A 22,947-nucleotide genomic window follows, 5' to 3' on the forward strand; every position below is an offset into this window, starting at 1 on the left:
TTCTGAACACCTGTGAACTCAACCAGTGATCTAAGAAAAGAATAGCTGCAACTCTACAAATAGAAAAGTGACTACTTGCTGCAAGGTAGGAGGTGTGGAGAAGTGAAGTGAATCCAAGGCGATATATCAGAAGATAAACCACAAGGGAAGGGAGCCTCCTTAAACTGGCACCAGAAAGTGATATAGCAGCAGAGCACAAAATCAGAACTTTTGGAAGTCTGTTCTGGTGAGGGACATCACTCAGGTGGCTAGCGTGGGTGGAACCCTAGCTGGGACAGTGTGGTCTGAGGATCCCCACGGTCACAGGAAGACTGGGGGTACCTGAGCGTGACAGAGTTCCCAAGCACTGGAGCAGGGAAGCCAGCTGCAATCAGTGTGGCAGGAGTGGGCTCTAGCTCGGGGTTGCAATAAACCGTGAACTGCAGTACAATTGGACCACTGTGCTCAGAACAGGGGTCCAGCAAGTGGCAGAACCACAGCGAGACACCCCCTTCCCTCGGGAGGAGTGGTTGTGCACTGCTGGAGTCTTCAGGGTTTGGACACTTGAAACAAAGTCAAATGCCTGATACAAAAACAGTCAGTCACCAGCTGGGTGAGCACAGAGTGTGGACAGAGAACAGGGAGACAGGAGTGACTGACTGTTTTTCCTTAAAGGCACACTAAGGAGTGGGGCCCCACGCTCTCAGCTCTGGGGCTAGAGACTGGAAGGCTGCCATTTTCATTCTCATCCTAAAGTGGCATGGAAATTCTTCAGGGAACAAAAGCCACAGGGAGCAATGTGGAGCAGATTACTTAGCCTGGCCCCTGGCAAGGGCAGTACACAGGTTCCAGAAGGCAAAGACAATTAAGAATCAACACAACAGGCCCCTCCCCAAGAAGAGCAGCAAGAACATTGGTTAAAACCAAGTTTACTTATCATAGGAACCTGCAAAACTCCAGCACTAGGGGAATACAATACATGGCTTTTTTTCCCCCACGCTACTTTAGTCTTTCAATTTTATTTTTTTCTCTTTTCCCAATTTCTGATTTCATCGACTCTTTTTTTTAATCTTTTTAAATTTCCATTTTTACAGTTACAGTCTACCTTTCATGGTATTTCTTTTATATATGTAAGTTTTTCTTTATTTACAATTTTGAGATGTAGTTTATTCTAACCAACAGACCAAAATATACTCAGGATATAGTGTATTGGTCTGTTTGTTCACCTGTTTATATTCCTTCTTTTGTTGTTGTTGTTGTTGTTGTTTTCTTTAAGATTTTATTTATTTGACAGAGAGATCACAAGTAGGCAGAGAGGCAGACAGAGAGAGAGGGGGAAAGCAGGATCCCTGCTGAGCAGAGAGCCCGAAGCGGGGCTCGATCCCAGGACCCTGAGATCATGACCTGAGCCGAAGGCAGAGGCTTTAACCCACTGAGCCACCCAGGCGCCCCTTTGTTGTTGTTTTTAATTGCCATTTTTACAGTTACATTCTATCCTTTCACTGTATTTATTTTTGTACATATAAAAATTTTTCTTTCTTTACAATTTTGGGACCTAGTTTTATAACAAACAGATCGAAATATACACAGGATCTCAGTGCACTGCTCTATTTTGTTCACCTGTCTGATTATATTCTCTCTCTCTCTCTCTTTTTTTTATTTCGGGCCTCTTCTGATTTGTTTAGTGTATATTAACTGGGGTCATTGTTGCCATTTTAGTATTTTGTTCTCTGATGCATCTATTCTTCTCTGGACAAAATAACAAGATGGAAAAACTCACCTCAAAAAAGAGAACAAGAGGCAGTATGGACTGCCAGGGACCTAATCAGTATGGACATAAGCAAGATGTCTGAACTAGAGTTCAGAATAACAATTATAAAGATGCCACTTGGGCTTGAAAAAAAGCATAGAAGACACTAGAGAATCCCTTTCTGGAGAAATAAAAGAACCAAAATTTAATTAAGTTGAAATAAAAAAGTCTATTAATGAGATGCAATTGAAAATGGAGGCTCTAACTGAGAGGATAAATGCGGCAGAGGAGAGAATTAGTGATATAGAAAACAAAATGATGGAGAATAAAGAAACTAAGAAAAAGAGAGATAAACCACTACGGGATCACGAAGGGAGAATTCGAGAGATAAGTGATACTATAAAGTGAAACAGTATTAGAATAATTGGGATCCCAGAAGAAGAGGAAAGAGAAGTGGGGGGCAGAAGGCATACTGGAGCAAATTATAGCAGAGAACTTCCCTAAGTGGGGAAATAGGCATTCAAGCCCAGGAGGCAAAGAGAATCCCCCTCAAAATCAATAAACTATAGGCCAACCCCCCAACATATAATAGTGAAACTTGCAAATCTCAGAGACAAAGAAAATTGTGAAAGCAGCTTGGGACAAGAAGTCCATAAAATACAAGGGCAGAAACATTAGACTGGCAATAGACATGTCCACAGAGACCTGGCAGGCCAGAAAAGGATAAGCATGATATATTCAGGGTGTTAAATGAGAAAAATATGCAGCCAAGAATACTTTATCTAGCTAGGATGCCATTCAAAATAGAAAGAGAGATAAAAGACTTCCAGGACAAACAAACTAAAAGAATTTGTGATCACTAAACCAGCCCTGCAAAAAATATTAAAGGGGATCCCTTTAAGCAAAGAGAGAGCCCAGAATTAACATAGACCAGAAAGGAACAGAGATAATATACAGAAACAGTAACTTTACAGGTAATACAATGGCACTAAATTCATATCTTTCAATAGTTACTCTGAATGTAAATGGGCTAAATGCCCCAATCAAAAGACACAGGGAATCAAATTGGATAAAAAAGCAAGACCCATCATTATGCTGTCTGCAAGAGACTCATTTTAGACCCAAAGACACCTCCAGATTTAAAGTGAGGGGGTAGAGGGGTGTCTGGGTGGTTTAATCATTTAGCATCTACCTTTGTCTCAGATCATGATCCGAGGGTTCTGGGATCAAGTCCCACATCAGGCTCCCTGCTCAGCAGAGAGGCTGCTTCTCCTTCTCCCTCTGCCTATCGCTCCCCCAGCTTGTGCTCTCTCACTCTCTATGACAAATAAATAAATAAAATATTTAAAATAAATAAGTAAATAAAGTGAGGGGGTGGAAAACCATTTTATCATGCTAATGGACACCAAAATAATGCTGGGGTGGCAATCCTTCTATCAGACAAATTAGACTTTATTATTATTTTAAAATTTTTATTTATATACTTATTTGACAGAGAGAGACAGTGAGAGAGGGAACACAAGCAGGGGGAGCAGGAGAGAGAGAAGCAGGCTTCCTGTTTAGCAGGGAGCCCGACACAGAGTTCGATCCCAGGACTCCAGGATCATGACCCGAGCCGAAGGCAGATGCCCAATGCCTGAGCCATCCAAGCGCCCCAGAAAAATCCGACTTTAAACCAAAGACCTGATAGGAGATGAGGAAGGACACTATATCATAATTAAAGGATCCATTCAACAAAAAGATCTAAGAACTGTAAATGTTTATGCCCCAAACATGGGAGCAGTCAGTTATATAAACCAATTATTAACAAAAATAAAAACATCAATAATGATACAATAATACTAGGGGACTTTAACACCCCACTCGCTGAAATGGACAGATCATCTAAGCAGAAGATCAACAAGGAAACAGGGCTTTGAATGACACAATGGACCAGATGTATTTTACAGATATATTCCAAATATTCCATCTTAAAGCAACAGAATACACATTCTTCTCGAGTTGCACATGGAACTTTCTCCAAAACAGATCCAAACTGGGTCACAAATCAGTTCTCAACTGATACCAAAGGACTGGGATCAACCCTGCATATTTTCAGACCACCATGCTTTGAAACTGGAACTTAGGGGTGCCTGGGTCATGGTCATGATGCCAGGGTCCTGGGATCAAGCCCCACATCAGACTCGCTGCTTGGCAGGAAGCCTGCTTCTCCCTCACACTCCACCTGCTTGTGTTCCCTCTCTCACTCTGTCTCTCTGTCAAATAAATAAATAAAATCTTAAAAAAAAAGAAAAAGAAAAAGAAACTGGAACTCAATCACAAGAGGAAATCTGGAAAGAACTCAGATACATGGAGGCTGAAGAGCTTCCTACTAAAGAAAGAATGGATCAACCAGGAAATTGAACAAGAATTTTTTTTTTAAAGATTTTATTTATTTATTTGACAGACAGATCACAAGTAGGCAGAGAGGCAGGCAGAGAGAGAGGGGGAAGCAGGCTCCCTGCTGAGCAGAGAGCCCGATGTGGGGCTCAATCCCAGGACCCTGAGATCATGACCTGAGCTGAAGGCAGAGGCTTAACCCACTGAGCCACCCAGGTGTCCCTGAAGAAGAATTTTAAAAATTCATGGAAATAATTGAAAATGAAAACACAACTGTTCAAAACCTTTGGGATTCAGCAAAGGTGATCCTGAGAGGAAAGTATATAACAACACAAGCCTTTCTCCAGAAATAAGAAATACAACCTAACCTTATACCTAAAGTAGCTGGAGACAGATGAACAAATAAAGCCTAAACCCAGCAGGAGAATTAATAAAGATTGGAGCAGAAATCAATAAAACAGAAACCAAAAGAACAGTAGAACAGATCAACAAAACTAGGAGCTGGTTCTCTGAAAGAATTAATTAAAATCCCTGAAGCAAATAATACATTATATGTTAATTTTTTAAAAATTTAAAAAAGAGAGGCGCCTGGGTGGCTCAGTGGGTTAAGCCACTGCCTTTGGCTCATCATGATCTCAGGGTCCTGGGATCGAGTCCCGCATCGGGCTCTCTGCTCAGCAGGGAGCCTGCTTCCCCCTCTCTCTCTCTGCCTGCCTCTCTGCCTACTTGTGATCTCTCTCTGTCAAATAAATAAATAAAGTCTTTAAAAAAAAAAAAGAATTAATAAGATCAACAAACCTGTGGCCAGACTTATCAAAAAGAAAAGAGGAAGAACCCAAATAAATAAAATCATGAATGAAAGAAGAGAGATCACAACCAACACTGAAGAAATATGAACAATTGTAAGAACATATTATGAACAACTATATGCCAACAAACTAGGCAATCTGGAAGAAATGGATGCATTCCTAGAGACGTATAAACTACCAAAACTGAAGTAGGAAGAAATAAAAACCTGAAAAGACCCATAACCAGCAAGGAAACTGAAGCCATAATCAAAAATCTCCCAACAAGTAAGAGTCCAGGACCAGACGGCTTCCCAGGGGAATTCTACCAAACATTTAAAGAAGAATTAATACTTATCCTTCTAAAGTGATTTCAAAAAATAGAAATGAAAGGAAAATTTCCAAACTGTTTCTATGAGGCCAGCATTACCTTGCTCCTAAAACCAGACAAAGATCCCACCAAAAAAGAGAATTATGGACCAATATCCCTGATGAACATGGATGTAAAAATTCTCACCAAGATACTAGCCAATAGCATCTAACAGTACATTAAAAGGATTATTCACCACAACCAAGTGGGATTTATTCCTGGGCTGCAAAGGTGGTTCAACACCCGCAAATCAATCAATGTGATACACTACATTAATAAAAGAAAAGATAAGAACTGTATGATCCTCTCAATAGATGCAGAAAAAGCATTTGACAAAGTACAGCATCCTTTCTTGATTAAAACTCTTCACAGTGTAGGGATAGAGGGAACATACCTCAATATCATAAAAGCCATCTATGAAAAGCCCAGAGAGCATATCATCCTCTATAGGGAAAAACTGGGAGCTTTTCCCCTAAGGTCAAAAACAAGACAGCGAGGTACACTATCACCACTGTTGTTCAACACAGTAGTAGAAGTCCTAGCTTCAGCAATCAGAAAACAGTAAGAAATAAAAGGCATCCAAATCAGCAAAGAAGAAGTCAAACTCTCACTCTTTGCAGGTGACATGACACTATGCGGAAAACCCAAAAGACTGCATTCCAAAATTGCTAGAACTCATATAGGAATTGAGCGATGTCAGAGGATATAAATCAATGAACAAAAATCAGTTGGATTTCTATACACCAACAAGACAGAAGAAAGAGAAATTAAGGAGTCAATTCCATTTATAATTGCACCCAAAACCCAAGATACCTAGGAATAAACCTAACCAAGGAGGCAAAGGAGCTACACTCAGAAAACTACAGAACACTCATGAAAGAAAGTGAGGAAGACACAAAGAAATGGAAAATGTTCCATGCTCATGGACTGAAAGAACAAATGGATTGTTAAAATGTCTATGCTGCCTAGAGCAATCTATTCAACGCGACCCCTATCAAAATACCATCAACTTTTTTCACAGGGCTGGACTAAATAATCCTTAAGTTTGTATCAAACCAGAAAAGACCCCGAATAGCCAAAGGAATGTTGAAAAATAAAACCAAAGCTGGCGGCATTGCAATTCCAGACTTCAAATTCTATTACAGAGCTGTAATCATCATGACAGTATGGTACTGGCACAAAAACAGACACACAGATCAATGGAACAGAACAGAGAACCCAAAAATGGACCCTCGACTCTGTGGTCAAGTAATCTTTGACAAAGCAAAAAAGAATATCCAGTGGGAAAGACTGTCTCTTCAACAAATGGTGTTCGGAAAATTGGACAGCCACAAGCAGGAAAATGAAACTGGACCATTTTCTTACACAATACATAAAAATAAACTCAAAATGGATGAAACACCTAAATGTGAGACAGGAATCCATCAAAATCCTAGAAGCAGCAACTTCTGTGACCCTGGCTACAGCAACTTCTTGATAGACACGTCTCCAAAGGCAAGGGAAACAAAGGCAAAAATGAACTATTGAGACTTCAAGATAAAAAGCTTTTGCACAAAAAAAAAAAAAAAAAGCTTTTGCACAGCAAAGAAACAGTCGACAATACCAAAAGACAACCAACAGAATGGGAGAAGATATCTGCAAGTGTCATATCACATAAAGGGCTAGTATCCAAAATCTATAAAGAACTTATCAAACTCAAAAAAAAAAAAAAAAAAAGAACTTATCAAATTCAACCCCCAAAGACCAAATAATCCAAACAAGAAATGGGCAGAAGACATGAACAGACATTTCTCCAAAGAATTAAGACGACTAGGTGGCTCTGTCGGTGAAGTGTCTGCCTTTGGCTCAGGTCATGATCCCAGGGTCCTGGGATCCAGTCCTGCACCAGGCTCCTTGCTCAGCAGGCAGCCCGCTTCTCCTTCTGCCTCTGCCCCTCCCCCTGCTTGTGTGGGCTCTCATCTCTCTCTCTGCTAAATAAATAAAATATTATAAAAAAATACAAATAGCCAAGAGACACATGAAAAAATGCTCAATATCACTTGGCATCAGGGAAATACAAATACAAATCAAAACCACAATGAGATACCACCTCACACCTATCAGAATGGCTAAAATTAACAAGTCACAAAATGCTAGATGTTGGTGAGGATGTGGAGAAAGAGGAACCCTCTTACACTTCTGGTGGGAATGCAAGCTAGTGCAGCCACTCTGGAAAACAGTGTGGAGGTTCCAACAAAAAGTTGAAAACTTTGAGCTACCCCATGACCCAGCAATTGCACTACTAGGGATTTACCCCAAAGATACAAATGTAGTGATCCGAAGGGGCACCTGTACCGCAGTGCTTATAACAATGTTCACAATGGCCAAACTATGGAAAGAGCCTAGATGCCAATCAACAGATGAAAAGATAAAGAAGATGCGATGTGATATATGTGTGTGTGTGTGTGTGTGTGTATATATATATATAGTTCATATATATATATATTCATATATATATATATATAATGGGAAATTATGGAGTCATCAAAAAATGAAATCTTGCTATTTGCAATGACATGGATGGAACTAGACGGTATTATGCTAAGTAAAATAAGTCAATCAGAGAAAGACAATTATCATATGATCTCACTCATATGTGGAATTCAAAAAACAAAACAGAGGAGCACAGGGAAAGAGAGGAAAAAATAAAATGACAAAATCAGAGAGGGAGACAAACCATTAGAGAATCCTAACCATAGGAAACAAACTGAAGGTTGCTGGACGGGAAGGGTTAGGGGGATGGGATAATTGGGTCGACATTAAGGAGGGCACATAATGTAATGAGCACTGGGTATTATATAAGATTGATGGATCACTGACCTTTACTTCTGAAACTAAAAATATATTATATGTTAATAATAAATAATAAATAATAATAAAAAATAAAATAAAATAAATAACTCAAAAATAAAGTATTATACTCTTCCTTTTTGGAAATATGGATTTTTTAAAAGATTTTATTTATTTACTTGACAGACAGAGATCACAAGTAGGCAGAGAGGCAGGCAGAGAGAGAGGGGGAAGCAGGCTCCCCGCTGAGCAGGGAGCCCAACGTGGGGCTCAATCCCAGGACCCTGAGATCATGACCTGATCCGAAGGCACAGGCTTTAACCCACTGAGCCACCCAGGCGCCCCGGAAATATGGATATTTTTAAATGCCAAAAGGAGTAACTGAAAGAGTTAAAAAGCCTTCCCTCTAAGGTTGAAGAATGAGGAGGAGCAGGGCAAGGAACAGGTATATTTTATAATAAGCCTTTGGTAGTTTTAAACTATACGTAAGTTTCTCTGCAATAATAAAAACTAATTTTAGAATAAACAAAAATACAGCATAAGCCTTTATTAATAAATGATGATATAACCAGACAGGTTTTTTAAATGGGATAAATTTAATGCAATCACACAGATAATATCCATGATAAATTCTTACATTAAAAATGTAAGTATGAAAGAGTATAAGTAATATAAACGCATTTGTATATGAGTATTTGCTTTTTATTAAAGGATCTAGTTCTGAACACACATCTGTATTATAAAAAATGTCTAGGAGAATATAAGCAACGGCTTCCTTTGGGTATCAAGATATGGAATCTTTTCTTTTCCCTGCATAGAATTCTAGATAGTTTACACTTTCCTCCTAAAAAGATATTTTATTGCCTTCTGTGTTAAATTGTCCTTTCTTCTTTCTCTCTGTCCATCTCATTGTATCTCTCTCCCCTCTTTCTCTCCCTTTTTGCTTCTCTCTCTCTCTCTTTCTTTCTTTCAAGGAAAAGAAGTGTTCCCACATACCTGCCTCCTGCCGCAGCAATCCCAAAGTATCAAGGATTCGACAAGCTTCCAGTGAACACTGGATCATTGCTTCTTTTTTCTTTCCTGAATGAATGGCCTCAGCTACCAGCTGTTTTCCAGTTGAATCATCCACAGGTAATCTGTATTGGTTTGGAGGGAATCATAGCACAGTATTAAGCTCCAATTCTCATGAAAAAAAACTAATGTGCTGTGATAATAGTCATTTTTTGACATGCCTTTTTAATTTCTCCATTCATCTTGTTCTATCTTGCCAAGGTCAGACTTCAAATCTTTTCCTCATACCTCTGACCCATTCCACCCCACCTGCCAAATTATCAAGGCCCAAATTCAAGAACAGCCTAAAAATAAGGTTAAAGTCACTCTTTGGGTTTGCTGTATATAACCTGAAACTGACCACTTTTAAAAAATGGACATTAATGAGAACAGAACATACCTCACTCTACAGAGCCAAGTGCTATGTCCCTGTTCATCAAATTCATATTCTAATTCTTCTCCTATGGGAGGAAGAAAGACAAAACAATTTTAATAACATCTGAAAACTACTAGTTGAGACAAAGGGAAAAGAGAGGAAAGGTTAAATAAGAATATCAAGTTCTCATACTACACTGCACACTAAATTTCAAAGCATTTCACTTCTTTTTTTTCTAGGGATTATCATCTGATAATAAAATTAAGATGAGCTTGGGGAGCCTGGGTGGCTGGCTTAGTCAGTTAAACGGCCCACTCTTGATTTCAGCTCAGGTCCTGATCTCAAGGTCCTGGGATAGCGCCCCATGTTGGGCTCCACGCTCAGCAGGGAGTCTGCTTCAGGAAATCTCTCTCCCTCTGACCTTTCCCCTGCTTGCTCTCTCACTTTCTTTCTAAAATAAATAAATAAATCTTTGAAAAAAATTAGGATGAACTTGAGGCGAAGAAAACCAAACTCAGATCAAAACAATCAACTCTCCAAAAATAGCTTTGTCCACTATACAGCAGATTTCACGCTAGATATTTAAGTTGTAGGTGTAAGCTGTTAATTTGTCACAATTGCCTCATTTTTAGAAGCATAAATATTATACGCAGAATGCAACCAGTTCATATATATATTCATACACACAGAGATGTTCTTTCAAAGCACCTCTACTGAAACAATCCTCTGTGGAGACATTCTTTAAATCATATAAAGTGAATATCCATGTTAAGAATTACAAAAGATCAAGGGCGACTGGGTGGCTCAGTAGGTTAAGCCTCTGCCTTCGGCTCAGGTCATGATCTCAGGGTCCTGGGATCGAGGTCTGTATAGGGCTCTCTGCTCAGCAGGGAGCCTGCTTCCCCCTCTCTCTCTGCCTGCCTCTCTGCCTACGTGTGATCTCTTTCTGTCAAATAAATAAATAAAATCTTAAAAAAAAAAACAAGAATTACAAAATATCAGATGAATTAGAAACAAAAAATTTTACAAAGTTAGGTCAATCTCCCCAACACCCAAGTTCTGGATCTTTTGAGAAGAATGAGATGAGTCAAAAAAAACCAGTCCCTTTTTTCCAACATGGGAAGACTTTTAACATTTTCAAAATAAACCTGAAGCAATTGATCACAGTGAAGGAACTGACTAAGGAGAACAGCAGATAAAATACAGCATTTCTGGGGCACCTGCGTGGTTCAGTGGGTTGAAGCCTCTGCCTTCGGCTCAGGTCATGATCCCAGGGTCCCTGCCTTCGGCTCAGGTCATGATCCCAGGGTCCCGGGATCGAGCCCGGCATCTGGCTCCCTGCTCAGCGGAGAGCCTGCTTCCCCCTCTCTCTCTGCCTGCCTCTCTGCCTACTTGTGATCTCTGTCTGTCAAATAAATAAATAAAATCTTTAAAAAAAAATACAGCATTTCTAAGTACCCTGAAGATCTACAAAACAACACTGCTATGGATACCTTTTACTGGCAGGATCAGAATCTGTTTACATACCTTCTCGGTCAAAAAAACCTTGGAGAGCCTTTTTTGGATCCTTTATATAAAACGCCTCCCTTTCCTGCTGAAACTCTAAGACAATGGGGTTCTCTTCAGCCTCATCTTCAACAGCATCTTCTCCTACAGGATATGGAAAAGAAAGACAGACATGGGAAGAGACTGTCTTAATGACGTCCACTTTCCATTCGGCCTGCATGAAGATACAGTTACCAATGAAAAGAAAGGTGGGGGGTGGGTGAGAAAGAGGCAAACACAAAATCACCAGTATAAATACCTTTAGTTTTTTTAAGCTGTGTAACAAATTAAAACTTGTTTTCATGGCATCTTGTTTTTTTTTTTCCTGCTTTTTTTTTGTTTTTTTTTTTTTTTTCCCTCCATCACTATATTTTAAAAACAAAATCACCTACCACATTGTCCATGGAAAAAAAAATCTAAGCTTCTTGGCTGGCATTCCCGCTCTAGATCACCTGGGTCTAATACTCTGTCTCTAATACAGTTTCTTAATATTTACTGTATCTGTCAAATAGACGGGTCTACTCATCACTCCCTTAAAATAATCAATCCTGCCCTGAAAACCATTCTCAACACTCAGCTTCCTGGGGGCTAATTTTCTTTTCTTTCAAGTTCCACCTCAAGACCTGTCTGTTTGTAAACTTAAAAACTTTCCCAAATTTTAAGTCAGTGTTGCCCAACAGAAATATAATGAAAGCCATACATGATGTTTTTCATTTTCAGGGCATCTGGGTGCCTCAGTCTGATTCCTGATCTTGGTTCGGGTCATATCTCAGGGTTGTGGGATCCAGCCCCTCCTCGGATTCCACACTCAGTGCAGAGTCTGCTTGAGATTCTGTTTCTCCCTCTCTTTCTGCCCCTCCCCATCCTCATGCCTGTTCTCTAAAAAAGTAAATAAAATCTTGGAAAAAAGAAGGTTTTCATTTTCTAGCAGACACATTAAAAAGGAAAAACAGGTAAAATTATTATCATGTAATCAGTATAAAAATATTATGACCATTTCACATTCTTTTTTCACACTGAGTCTTTGAAATCTAGAGTGTATGTTACATTTTTAACACAAGTCAGTTTGGACTGGCCATACTGTAAGTGTCCAATAACCACATGTGGGTAATGGCTACCATACTGGACAGTGCAAGTCTAACTCCTCAATGGCTACTCCCTTCTCTGAACCTTTACTCTGGCATACTTATGGTTTCTAGCTTTTGTTTTGCCATTACAAAAGTAATTTCATAATATTTATCCAGTCATCCCATCAACATATTAAGGTCATCTTCTTTTTATATTCCTAGCTCCTGAATACTCATCCTTCAAAATGTCTGGCATTATGGAAAATTCAATTCATTCCTCTGGCTATGGGACAAGCTTTCTCTGACTAGCTATCTCACATTTCAGGGAATTTACATAAAGTACAAAAAAATTTGAGGGACTATCCTATACTAAACATCCCATGTTATTTGACTGAATATAGTCCCACCCCCTCCAGGGATGATCATCAAAATCAGTACTACATACATGATACATATATAAACATATACATAAATATATATATATATATAAAGATATATATAAACAGTAAAAATAAATTAGTTGTGTGCTGAGGAAGAATTCTGAACAAGGGAGTGCGCTGTAAAACGCATTAAAAGAAATCCATAGGGCCCATAATTCAATTTTTTGACATCAGAAAAGTTAACAAATCTCAGTGGGTTTTAATAATCTCATGTCCAGGGGCGCCTGGGTGGCTCAGTGGGTTAAAGCCTCTGCCTTCCGCTGGGGTCATGGTCCCAGGGTTCTGGGATGGAGCCCTGCATATGGCTCTCTGCTCAGCAGGGAGCCTGCTTTCCTCTCTCTCTTTGCCTGCCTCTCCGCCTACTTGTGATCTCTGTCTGTCAAATAAATAAATAAAATCTTAAAAAAAAAATCTCATGTCCAAACTGTATTTGTCTCACCTATCTCAAAAAGACATGAAAAGCTGTATGACAGAAAGCAATTAAGGATACCACTAGTCATGAATTTAAAATATTAACCTCTGGCAGCAATATTAATTTCTTACCCATTCCCCAGGTGCAGCCCATCTCATCATCTTGACTACTAGTATTTCTCTTCCCTTCAGTGGCATCCATTTCCTCCTCGTCCGAGTCTTCTCCTAACATCTTCTTCTCCAACATCATTTGCTGCTGCTTTCGCAGTTCTTTCAGTTGCGTTACGGTCAACTCGGATTCTGCTTCCCGGTCTTCCTCCGGTCCCTGACGAACCAAGCGAAAGAATTCTTTCAGAGTTCAGCATTGCTGGAGTCACTTTCAGAAGTATGGCGATGCATACAGAGGTCTGGAGAGGGGCCAGACTCCACTTTTGTCATCGCTCACTGGGAGACTCGCCTTCCTCGGCGAAAGCTTAAGGAGCTCTGGAACCCAGCCCCGTGCACTGCAGAGATTGCAATCCCAGGTTTTTCTACTTACCTGAAGAAGAAAGAGCCGGGTGCTACCTCCAAAGCGAAGAACGTGCCCGACGTGGACGCGACAATAGGTGCGGGGTGGGATGCGAGTTTTGTTAAGGAAAGTGCCGTGAGTGCTTCCCAGATCGTAAAGGTAGAAGCCCGGCCCGTGGCCGTCGCATTCTCCTTCCAGGCCGGACGCCCGGTGCTGCAGCACGGCGTGGTACCGGGACACCGAAGGGTGCTCCAGGCACACGTCGCAGCTAGACAGCCTCCCGAAAAGGCAGCAACTCGTCCCTTTCAAGCTACGGGTGCCAAGGATGGTACCACCCTTGAGTGTCTCTAGGCTGTAGGGGGCTGTCGCGGGGCCGCCCCACGGAGGCTCTCGGTAAGGGGGAGCCCGGGCCGGGCCGCCGAGGGAAGGAGCCGCTGTGGGGGGCTGCGGCTGCTCCTTCGGTGGACTCCTGGTGCCCCCGCTGTCCCGCCGCGGTGGCGGGACGTCAGGCTCCCCGGAATCGGGCTCTAGCAGCGCCGCGGGCCTTTCCTTCTTCGCCTCCTCAGGGTTTGAAGGATTGAGGGCTGGGGCCTTGCCCCGCACAACCGGGGGCACCGGCAAGGTCGGCTTCTTGAAGTCATCACTGAGGTCTTGCAAAGCCAGAGGCTCGGACTGAGAGGGACTGTCAGCCATCCTCGGTCAGATGCAGGCTCGAAATCTGTTCCTGGGAAACCTCCCCCTTCGGTCTCTAAGTTCCTCTCCACGCCCCCCCCCTCTCCCCCCCCCCCTTCAGCTCCCAGCAGCTTCTCTGGGCAGCAATAGCGGAGTTGCTCCTTCACCACCCACAACGTGACGAAGAGGTGAATATTACGGGAAGGAAAAACAGAAAAGGGCCGCCAATGCTCTGTGGGAACAGGGACATCTTTAGAGGTTGCAACCGGCTGGTAACAACTTCCTGTGGCATACCCTGATTGAGAAGAAGCGCTTCCGGCGACCCAGGACCACTAATCAACAAGCCCGCCCTCCCGGCCTAGGGCGACCCTCGCCTCAGGCCTTTCGGAGGCACACGGTCGTCCAGTCCAGCTCCTGTGACGCTGCGGTGAACAGGAGCGCTTCCCTGCTTGGGTCTAGGTACGGACCTCCTCGTCTCCCGGCCGCCGCCGGCAGCAGGTGACTCTAGGAGCCCCCGAGGGACCTGGGCATTCTTTGAACTTGCGCTGCTTATTCTTGCTCTTTTCGTTGAAATTAAGGAAGAGGGTGATTGGGTTGGGGGGGGGGGGTCCCTTCGTTGATCCGTTTCTTTGTTAACTCTTTTGTTGTTGTTGTTTTCCGAAACTAATTACTGAGATTGCATAGTGTAGTGGTTAAGACCGCAGACTCGAAACTGTCTTCGTTTTCTCCCTCCCACATTTGTGACATTGGGCAAGACCGTGGGCCTCAGCTTCCACATCTAAAAAAATGGGATAATTGGGGAAATTGAATTAAACAATAAAAGCAAAGCCTGGCACATAGTAAACACTCAATAAATGCCAGATATACGGTGTACCAGACACGGTACAAAGATTATAATGGGGGGGTAGTTAATGGGAGAATAAACTCAATTAAGGTAAGACCTAGTTTAAATCCAGGTATAAACGCTGTGGTGGAGACATGGGAAGTGCTGTGAGAATATAAAGAACAGAGATTTACTGGGGAGGTGATGGAGACTGGTGACTTAAACTATCCATAAGAGTGAATACAAGTCTGCCAGGGATGTGGTGGGCAGCAGGGCATTTCTAGCAGAGATCACAACTTAAAGGGTCAACTGGAAATGCATGACATTTTCAAGAAACTGAATAGTATGCTATTGTTAGAACTAGGGTAGTGATTTCCTCCAGGAAGCTCCCTCTTTGTGCTTCTACTGTGTCTGTGTGGTTAGAACATCCCTTACTGCACACTTCCATATGGAAAAAATGTTGTTTATATTTCTCTCCCTCACCTCAGGTCAGGGATCTTGCAGTGGTCTTTGTCTCCTTCTATAATGCCTGGCATTTGATAAAACATTTGTTGAACTTGAAGAGATGTATGGGCAATGAATCTGGAAAGGTGGGTTGAAGCCAGATTGCAGATTTTGATGAATGGGAGGCCCAAGAATTCTGGCTGACTTTTTTTTCCAGTAGGCAACAAGAAGCTATTAGATCTGATTTTTTACAAGATTAAGTCTGGCAGCACTGGGGAATAGATTATATGTAAGCAGAGACTGGAGTAAGGGATACTAATTAGGAGGCAGCAGAAATCACTCAGATTCTCCCCTATATGTGTCAGAAGTTGAATGTGTAAGACCATTTAGATTACTGGTCAATAAATTTTGCATCAGGACCAGGGAAAGGGTTGCCTGTCTTTGACACACACAGAATTAAGAACCACCTCTTCCTGTCTTTAACTCTACTTCCCCTTCTCCTGCTGATTCAGGACAGATGTGTCAAGATACTCAGAGAAATATTCCAGGTCTCATTTAAGTTTCTTGCCTTGCAAATTGTTCAGGATTGAGCATGAGGATAGTTATAGTAATGAGTTAGTGGGGTGAGATGGAAAACATGGACACTAGCGCTCCCGATACTGTTGCATCTTTAAGTCTACTAATGACCCAAATTCCTCCTGTGATTCAGTCCAGCAAGAATTGCCATTGTTTGTGACTGTGATGACTGGCATCTAATGGTTTTATTTCTCTTAATCTCTTCAGGGAGAACATCTTTGGTCCTACAGTGTTGCTGACCCTGACATTTTCTGAGTGATCTTGAACAGCCTACTTTTTATGTAAATAACTGGCGATACTTCATATTTTTCACTACAGAAGCCTACATCCTAGAGTTTTTAAAACATTGCTTTTAGGTTACGACTACATTTAACCTGAAAGCTCTTCCTTTCTTACTCCAAAATGTTGAGATACTGGGGAGAGATACCAATCTCATCCAGCCAGACCAACAGAAGTTCCTTTGACTTGCTCCCACGGGAATTCCGTCTGGTGGAAGTCCATGACCCACCCCTGCACCAGCCCTCAGCCAACAAGCCCAAGCCCCCCACAATGCTGGACATCCCCTCAGAGCCGTGCAGCCTCACCATCCATACTATTCAGCTGATCCAGCACAACCGACGTCTGCGCAATCTCATTGCCACAGCTCAGGCCCAGAGTCAGCAACAGACAGAAGGTGTAAAGACTGAAGAGACTGAACCTCTTCCCTCTTGCCCTGGGTCACCTCCTCTTCCTGATGACCTCCTGCCTTTAGATTGTAAGAATCCCAATGCGCCATTCCAGATCCGGCACAGTGACCCAGAGAGTGACTTTTATCGGTAAGACGAGGCTTTGCTGTATCTTAGTTTTCTCAAAAAAAAATCTTCACAACAGCACTGTTAAGCATGTAATAATATTTCCATGAGGAAACTGAGGATAAGGGTAATTAACATGGTTGAAGTTGCTCAGGTAATTAGGAAGTCTAAGACTTGAATCCTGAACTTCTAATCCTCCTTCCTTTTATTAAAAAAAACATGATATTAATCTTTTTTAAGAGTTCAGGACATTTGGAATGTAGAATGTCCCACTCACTGGATATGCTGATTATTTCCTCAAGATTAGATTCAGGTTAAATATGTTTGGCAAAAATAAAAAAAATTAAAAATAAGTAAAATTGTATAACACTTATTGCATCTGCTATTGATGGTAGTAGTTACTACTATTTTAATTGTCCCAAATTAATGAGAAAAAGACAGAAACGGACTTAATATGTAAGGATTGCAGTTGGGCCAGATGAAAACCAGATGATGTCCTGGTGCACAGTATAACTGAAGGTTCTGAAGTCTTGAAATAATGAAAAAGGCAGGGTTAATTGTACCATTATAGGCATGGCACATGTTTGTATAGATACGGCCAACTTCAAAACACTTGTTCTGCACTGATTAGTACCATGTTCACATTTTGAAGGCAATTTAGCTTTTATAAAATAATATTGTCCATCATATTAAACTGATGGTGTTATTTAGAATTTTGTAATTTTGCAACAAACTTCTAATTGTTTACGACCATCAGAGGGAGGCAGAAGATAGGAATTTTCAGGAGACAAGTAAATAATTAGAAGTTTACTAAAAGTTATTTTTAGGAGATCAGACAGCTTTTTGAATTTTCTTTTTCTTAGATTAAGATTTCTACAACAGTGAGTAGGGGTAAAATGGTGTATTATGAAGAACATGGGATCTGAAGTCAGAAGCTCCACCTTCTGATAATACCAAAACAACTTCTGGCAGGTCAGCCCCTCTGAACCTCAGTTACTCAAACCTGCCAGATGGGAATCATAATATGGACTTACTGCCCATTTCTGTGCACAGGATAGGATAAAAGTGCTTTGTAAACTCTATACATTTTAAATTGCTTTTTTAAAATTGAGTTGCTTTCCCAGTTTTACAAATGGCCTGCTGTAGTTGTGTAAGACTCTCCTAATTGGGACTGTGAATTTCTGAAACTCCGAGTATCATCCAGTAGATGAGGAAACTGTGTTGTGATGGAATAATTAGAGCACTCTGGAGCTGTACCTGAGCTATCCTGTTACAGGTTATTATATCCTAAAAGTGATCAAAACTGAGCAGTTGGTAAAAGGAAACTTCCTATTCATCTGATACACTTTTATATTGTTTATTGTAGACATGTATTGCCTGTGAAGACTTTATGTAATTGGAGGAGCTCAGAGAGGGTTGTGGGTCGTTGAGACACGCCCTGGCAGCAGCAGGATGAAACTGGGCTCTGTAGCTGCAGAGAATCCCCCTAGTAAGCTGAGCCAGTGGTTCGACTGAAATTGTAAAACTCCTAGGGAGACAGGACAGCTCACCCCTTTGCAAGAGCACTAATAACCCTGCCATGTCTCCCCTTTCAGGGGGAAGGGGGAACCTGTGACTGAACTCAGCTGGCACTCCTGCCGGCAGCTCCTCTACCAGGCAGTGGCCACAATCCTGGCCCACGCGGGCTTTGAGTGTGCTAATGAAAGCGTCCTAGAGACTCTCACCGATGTGGCACATGAGTATTGCCTCAAATTTACCAAGTTGCTGCGCTTTGCTGTGGATCGAGAAGCCCGGCTGGGGCAGACTCCTTTCCCTGACATTATGGAGCAAGTATTCCATGAGGTGGGCATTGGCAGCGTGCTCTCCCTCCAGAAGTTCTGGCAGCACCGCATCAAGGACTATCACAGTTACATGCTACAGGTGAGGTCACCCTGGGAGAATCGGGTAAATGTGTGTAATCCAGGAGTATTCAGCGGGATCCCAAACTTGCCCTAGAGAGTAGAGCATGGGGTCTTGGAACAGACTGGACAGGTCTGCTCTCCTTAGGGCCCTTGGTGTGTTCCACTGGCTTCATTGCTGGCCTCGCCAGCCCCTGGGACCTCCTTTAGTCAATGAGTGGCCGCATTTATTGATAACACTTCTGCTGGAAGAAATTATAGACAGGAATATGGAGTCTGAAAGAATGTGGTTAGCATGCTTTATTCAACAAGTAGTTACTGAGTGCCTACTGTGGGTCAGGCACTGTGGGAGACAGCAGTTAATAAGACAGATTCCTGGAGCTTGCATTCTTGAGCGGGAAACAAAAACAAGTAAGTAAATAATGACCAAAACAATTCTGGGTGGCATTAAGCGCTATGAAAAGCAAAACCAATCAGAATGAGGTGATACTACCCAAGGGTGGAATAAGGGGTAGAGATACCATTTTTGGTTACAGCCAGAAATATCTAATCTCTTCAACCCTTGTGGCCTTCAGCAAGTCATTTTTTTCATTATTTTGGTTTCCCTAAATCTAAAATATGAAAAGGAATTTTTAACACCCCACAAAAAAGTCTTTGCTAAGTGATCCAGATTTCCTACACCCTTCCTTATCCATGTAGGGTCCTGTGTCAACTGCTCATTTTTACAGCCAAAAATGTGATCTTTTGTCCCCATTCTGATTTATCTTTAACAAAGTCTCTTTTACCTTTATGTAACTTTTAATTAATGACACACACACTGTCTGCTAAACAACCTTTTTTTACGTGTCTCTGTCATTTACAAATGCAAACTCAACACCTTAAATTCCTTCCATGTGTCTACTATGCTCAAAAGAAGTAAAAAAAAAAATTCCTTCCATTGGCAGTGGTTGCTTTATGCATATTCCCTATTATGTTGGCTTTTCCGTGGGATGCCACAAGCTAACCATCTACCTTGCTTTTAACATGCCTTTGAAAAACTGACTCTTGCTTGCCAGCAGATTAGTAAGCAACTATCTGAAGAGTATGAAAGGATTGTCAATCCTGAGAAGGCCACAGAGGACACTAAACCTGTAAAGATCAAGGAAGAACCTGTAAGTGACATCACCTTCCCTGTCAGTGAGGAACTGGAGGCTGACCTTGCTCCTGGAGACCAGTCACTGCCCATGGGGGTCCTCGGGGCTCAGAGTGAGCGCTTCCCATCTAATCTGGAGGTCGAGGCTTCGCCACAGGCTTCAAGTAAGAGAAAGCAGCTGACTCTGATTCTGGGAGATCTGCCGGTCTCAACACTTTTTGCATTTTGGAGTTAAACTCTGGAGATGAGAGAAAAAAAGGGGGTTGGGCCAGAGAATGGCAAGTCTAAAAACAAACACAGCCTCACTGATCTAGATAAAGCAACATTCTTCTCTTTGAAATTAGTAAAGGGAGGACTAGCAGAACCTTACAGGCATTCTGTAAAACAATTCCTAGTTAGGCTGTAGATGCAGTGTGTGCTCTCCTATTGCATACTGGAGCTAATTTAGCTGATCTAGCTGGGTGAGCAGACGCCCCTTCATCCCTTAGTATGCTTAGTGTTTGTTTTTCCTGATGCTTGTACTAGTAAGACAGCTTCTGGATAGATGGAGGAAGGCTAATTGCTCGAGGCTGTTTGAATAGTTGGGCTTCCTTGCTAGAGTGCCCCCAACAGATTGGAGCTGAAAGGGACTAAAATAGGGCTATTCAGTCGAGACAACTGGCCTCTTCTTCCAGACAGACTCTGTGATCACCTTGGGAACCAGGATGACTCAATCCTTAAGTCAGTTAGATTGCAAACTGGTCTACTCAGTTCTACAGAAATATAAATTGTCATTTCACCAGTGCAGAAATGATACAAGTAACAAATCTACACAACAAAGGCCACATTTTTTAAAGTGTTGGGCAGAGAGCCTTTTACCGTGAAGAAGTAATAATCACAGAACAGCATTGCCAGAACAGAGACAGGAGGGCCAAAGAGAGAGTGTTGCGGATTTAGAAGCCATGTTTGCAGTTTTAGAAGTCTGTTTTCAGCAGTCTGGGAACTGCTGCCAGTGTTCTGTAGTGGTAACTTCATAATGTGAGAGAGGACCAGGGATCCAAACAAAAGGCAGGAAAACAGGACAGCATGAAGGAAAGAAGAAATGAAGGAAAGAAAGAAGGAAGGGAGGGAGGGAGGAAGGAAGGAAGAAAAGGAGGGAAGGAGGGAAGGTGGGAGGGAAGGGACTGAACCCCTGAACAAGAGCCTGTGGATGTGCCTGCCTTTGGGCCACGAGACAGCGAATCATCCCACCTGCGTAGCTTTATTTCCCTGGTTTAGGCCAAATGTCAGGTGGGTGAGGTGGGGTAAAGGAGGGTGGAGGAAGTGGAAAAGAAAATATTCAAGAGTTGGTAGTTTTTGGAACAGAGAATAACCACCATATTCTCCAGCCAGGTAAAGCCAAAGTGAAGTCTGAGCTCAAAGGCTAGGAATCTGCCCTGGGTGAGATATTTGTTCTGCTGCATTCAAGCCGTGGCTTACCACTAGTTGTATTCTCTTCCATTGCTAGGCACAGAGGTCAATGCTTCACCACTTTGGAATCTGGCCCATGTGAAAATGGAGCCTCAAGAGAGCGAAGAAGGCAATGTCTCTGGGCATGGTGTGCTAGGCAGCGATGTCTTTGAGGAGCCCATGTCCGGGATGAGTGAAGCTGGGATCCCCCAGAGCCCTGATGACTCAGACAGCAGCTACGGTTCCCATTCCACGGATAGCCTCATGGGGTCCTCCCCTGTTTTCAACCAGCGCTGCAAGAAGAGGATGAGGAAAATATAAAAGGAAAAGAGGAGACTTTGTCTCCAGACCTACAAGACCAAACAGAAAACCTTGCTGCATTCAAATTTGTTTCCATACAGGGTGATTTGACTCTTAACTCTTGAATACAGTGGATCTTCCTGATTTCATTGGAGCTGGATTTAGCCAAACAAGTTTGCATTTTACTTATATAGCCAGTTTTTGTTCTTTTCCACAACCAGGCCACCTTTCACAGACAGTTCACAGTACTGGGATGGTAATCAGGAGACCAGAGCACTGTCCCTGACTGGTGTCTGCCTTTGACAACTGAGAAGAATCATACTGCTCGGCTCCGTATCGCAGGGATGTTGTACAGATTGAGATTCTCATCAGACTTCAAAGCTGTGCTTGAAGAGACTCACAAGTAAATATGTATTGATATCAGAAGCCAGTTTTTTTCATTGAATTTCCTTCACTTTGGGGTCAGATCATTGGGAACCCAGTACTAAAACCTAACAGGAATAGCTAATCCCCTTATCCATCAGTAGTCTTTTTTAAACAGTTTTTGCTGCTCATGTCTTAGGAAACCAAGGGTCTGTGGTGCTCCTTTAGACAGCCCTCCTGATCTTGTGCACATCGTTTCTTCTTCCTTCTTTTTTATTAAGTAAACTCTGCCCCTCAAACTCATGACCCCAAGAGAGTCACACTCTTCCAACAGAGCAGCCAGGCCTGCCCCTCGTCTTCCCTTGTTACACTTATTCCATCTACCTTCATCCTTTCTGTCGTTTTATTTCCATTCAGATTTTTTTTTTAAGATTTCATTTATTTATTTGACAGAGAAATCACAAGTAGGCAGAGCAGTAGGCACTGAGAGAGGGGGAAGCAGGCTCCCCACTGAGCAGAGAGCCTGATTCGGGGCTCGATCCCAGGACCCTGAGATCATGACCTGAGCCGAAGGCAGAGACTTAACCCACTGAGCCACCCAGGTGTCCCCCATTCAGATTTTTTTAAAAGACTTTATCAGAAAGAGAAAAAGAGCAGCAGGCAGAGGGAGAAGCAGACTCCCCCCAAGCAAGGAGCCCAGTGCTCAATCCCAGGACCCCGGGATCATGACCTGAGCAGACGGCAGATGCCCAACTGAGCCATCTAGGCGCCCCTCTGTTCAGATTTGTGAAAATGTTTCACCATGTACCTTTTTTCAGTTGTTTCCTTCATCTCCTCCCTTGGAAATGAGCAACCAGGACCTGTCCAAGGACAGACTTGAGCTGACTGCATTTGCTGCATCTACTCCGCCATCCGCGGGCAGCAGGCCACTCCTATGCCAGAATGCGGCAGCTGCGCTGTGCTCCTGCGGGCTGGGCAGCCTCTCAAAGGCGAACAGTACACATCTCTCTCCTTCATATCCTGTCCTCAGC

At 42.3% G+C, this 22,947-nt stretch overlaps 2 protein-coding genes across 3 annotated transcripts in view; one reads left to right on the forward strand and one right to left on the reverse strand.

Annotated features, from left to right (window-relative positions):
- SLC4A1AP (solute carrier family 4 member 1 adaptor protein) overlaps window positions 1-14,395 on the reverse strand; it is a 34,823-nt gene extending 20,428 nt beyond the window's left edge. The window contains exons 1-5 of the mRNA XM_080813325.1: window positions 13,520-14,395; window positions 13,114-13,306; window positions 11,046-11,168; window positions 9,543-9,603; window positions 9,089-9,228 (exon numbers count right to left, since the gene is read on the reverse strand). Of these exons, the coding sequence (XP_080669451.1) occupies window positions 9,089-9,228; window positions 9,543-9,603; window positions 11,046-11,168; window positions 13,114-13,306; window positions 13,520-14,182 (1,180 nt within the window). The 5' untranslated portion in view covers window positions 14,183-14,395. The remainder of the gene's footprint in view (window positions 1-9,088; window positions 9,229-9,542; window positions 9,604-11,045; window positions 11,169-13,113; window positions 13,307-13,519) is intronic.
- Window positions 14,396-14,462: 67 nt separating this feature from the next.
- On the forward strand, window positions 14,463-21,984 carry SUPT7L (SPT7 like, STAGA complex subunit gamma). Of its 2 annotated transcripts, none has more exons than XM_080813537.1 (5): window positions 14,463-14,620; window positions 16,212-16,819; window positions 18,391-18,715; window positions 19,752-19,989; window positions 21,312-21,984. In XM_080813537.1, the coding sequence occupies exons 2-5, from the start codon at window positions 16,407-16,409 to the stop codon at window positions 21,572-21,574; spliced, it is 1,239 nt and encodes a 412-aa protein (XP_080669663.1). In that variant the 5' UTR covers window positions 14,463-14,620; window positions 16,212-16,406; the 3' UTR covers window positions 21,575-21,984. The 2 variants fall into 2 exon arrangements, with proteins under 2 accessions (XP_080669663.1, XP_080669662.1); XM_080813536.1 differs by having other exon boundaries at window positions 14,471-14,659.
- The last annotated feature ends 963 nt before the right edge of the window (window positions 21,985-22,947 follow it).

This window comes from Martes martes (genome assembly GCF_963455335.1).
Source record: "Martes martes genome assembly, chromosome: 9".
Lineage (NCBI taxonomy): Eukaryota > Metazoa > Chordata > Mammalia > Carnivora > Mustelidae > Martes > Martes martes.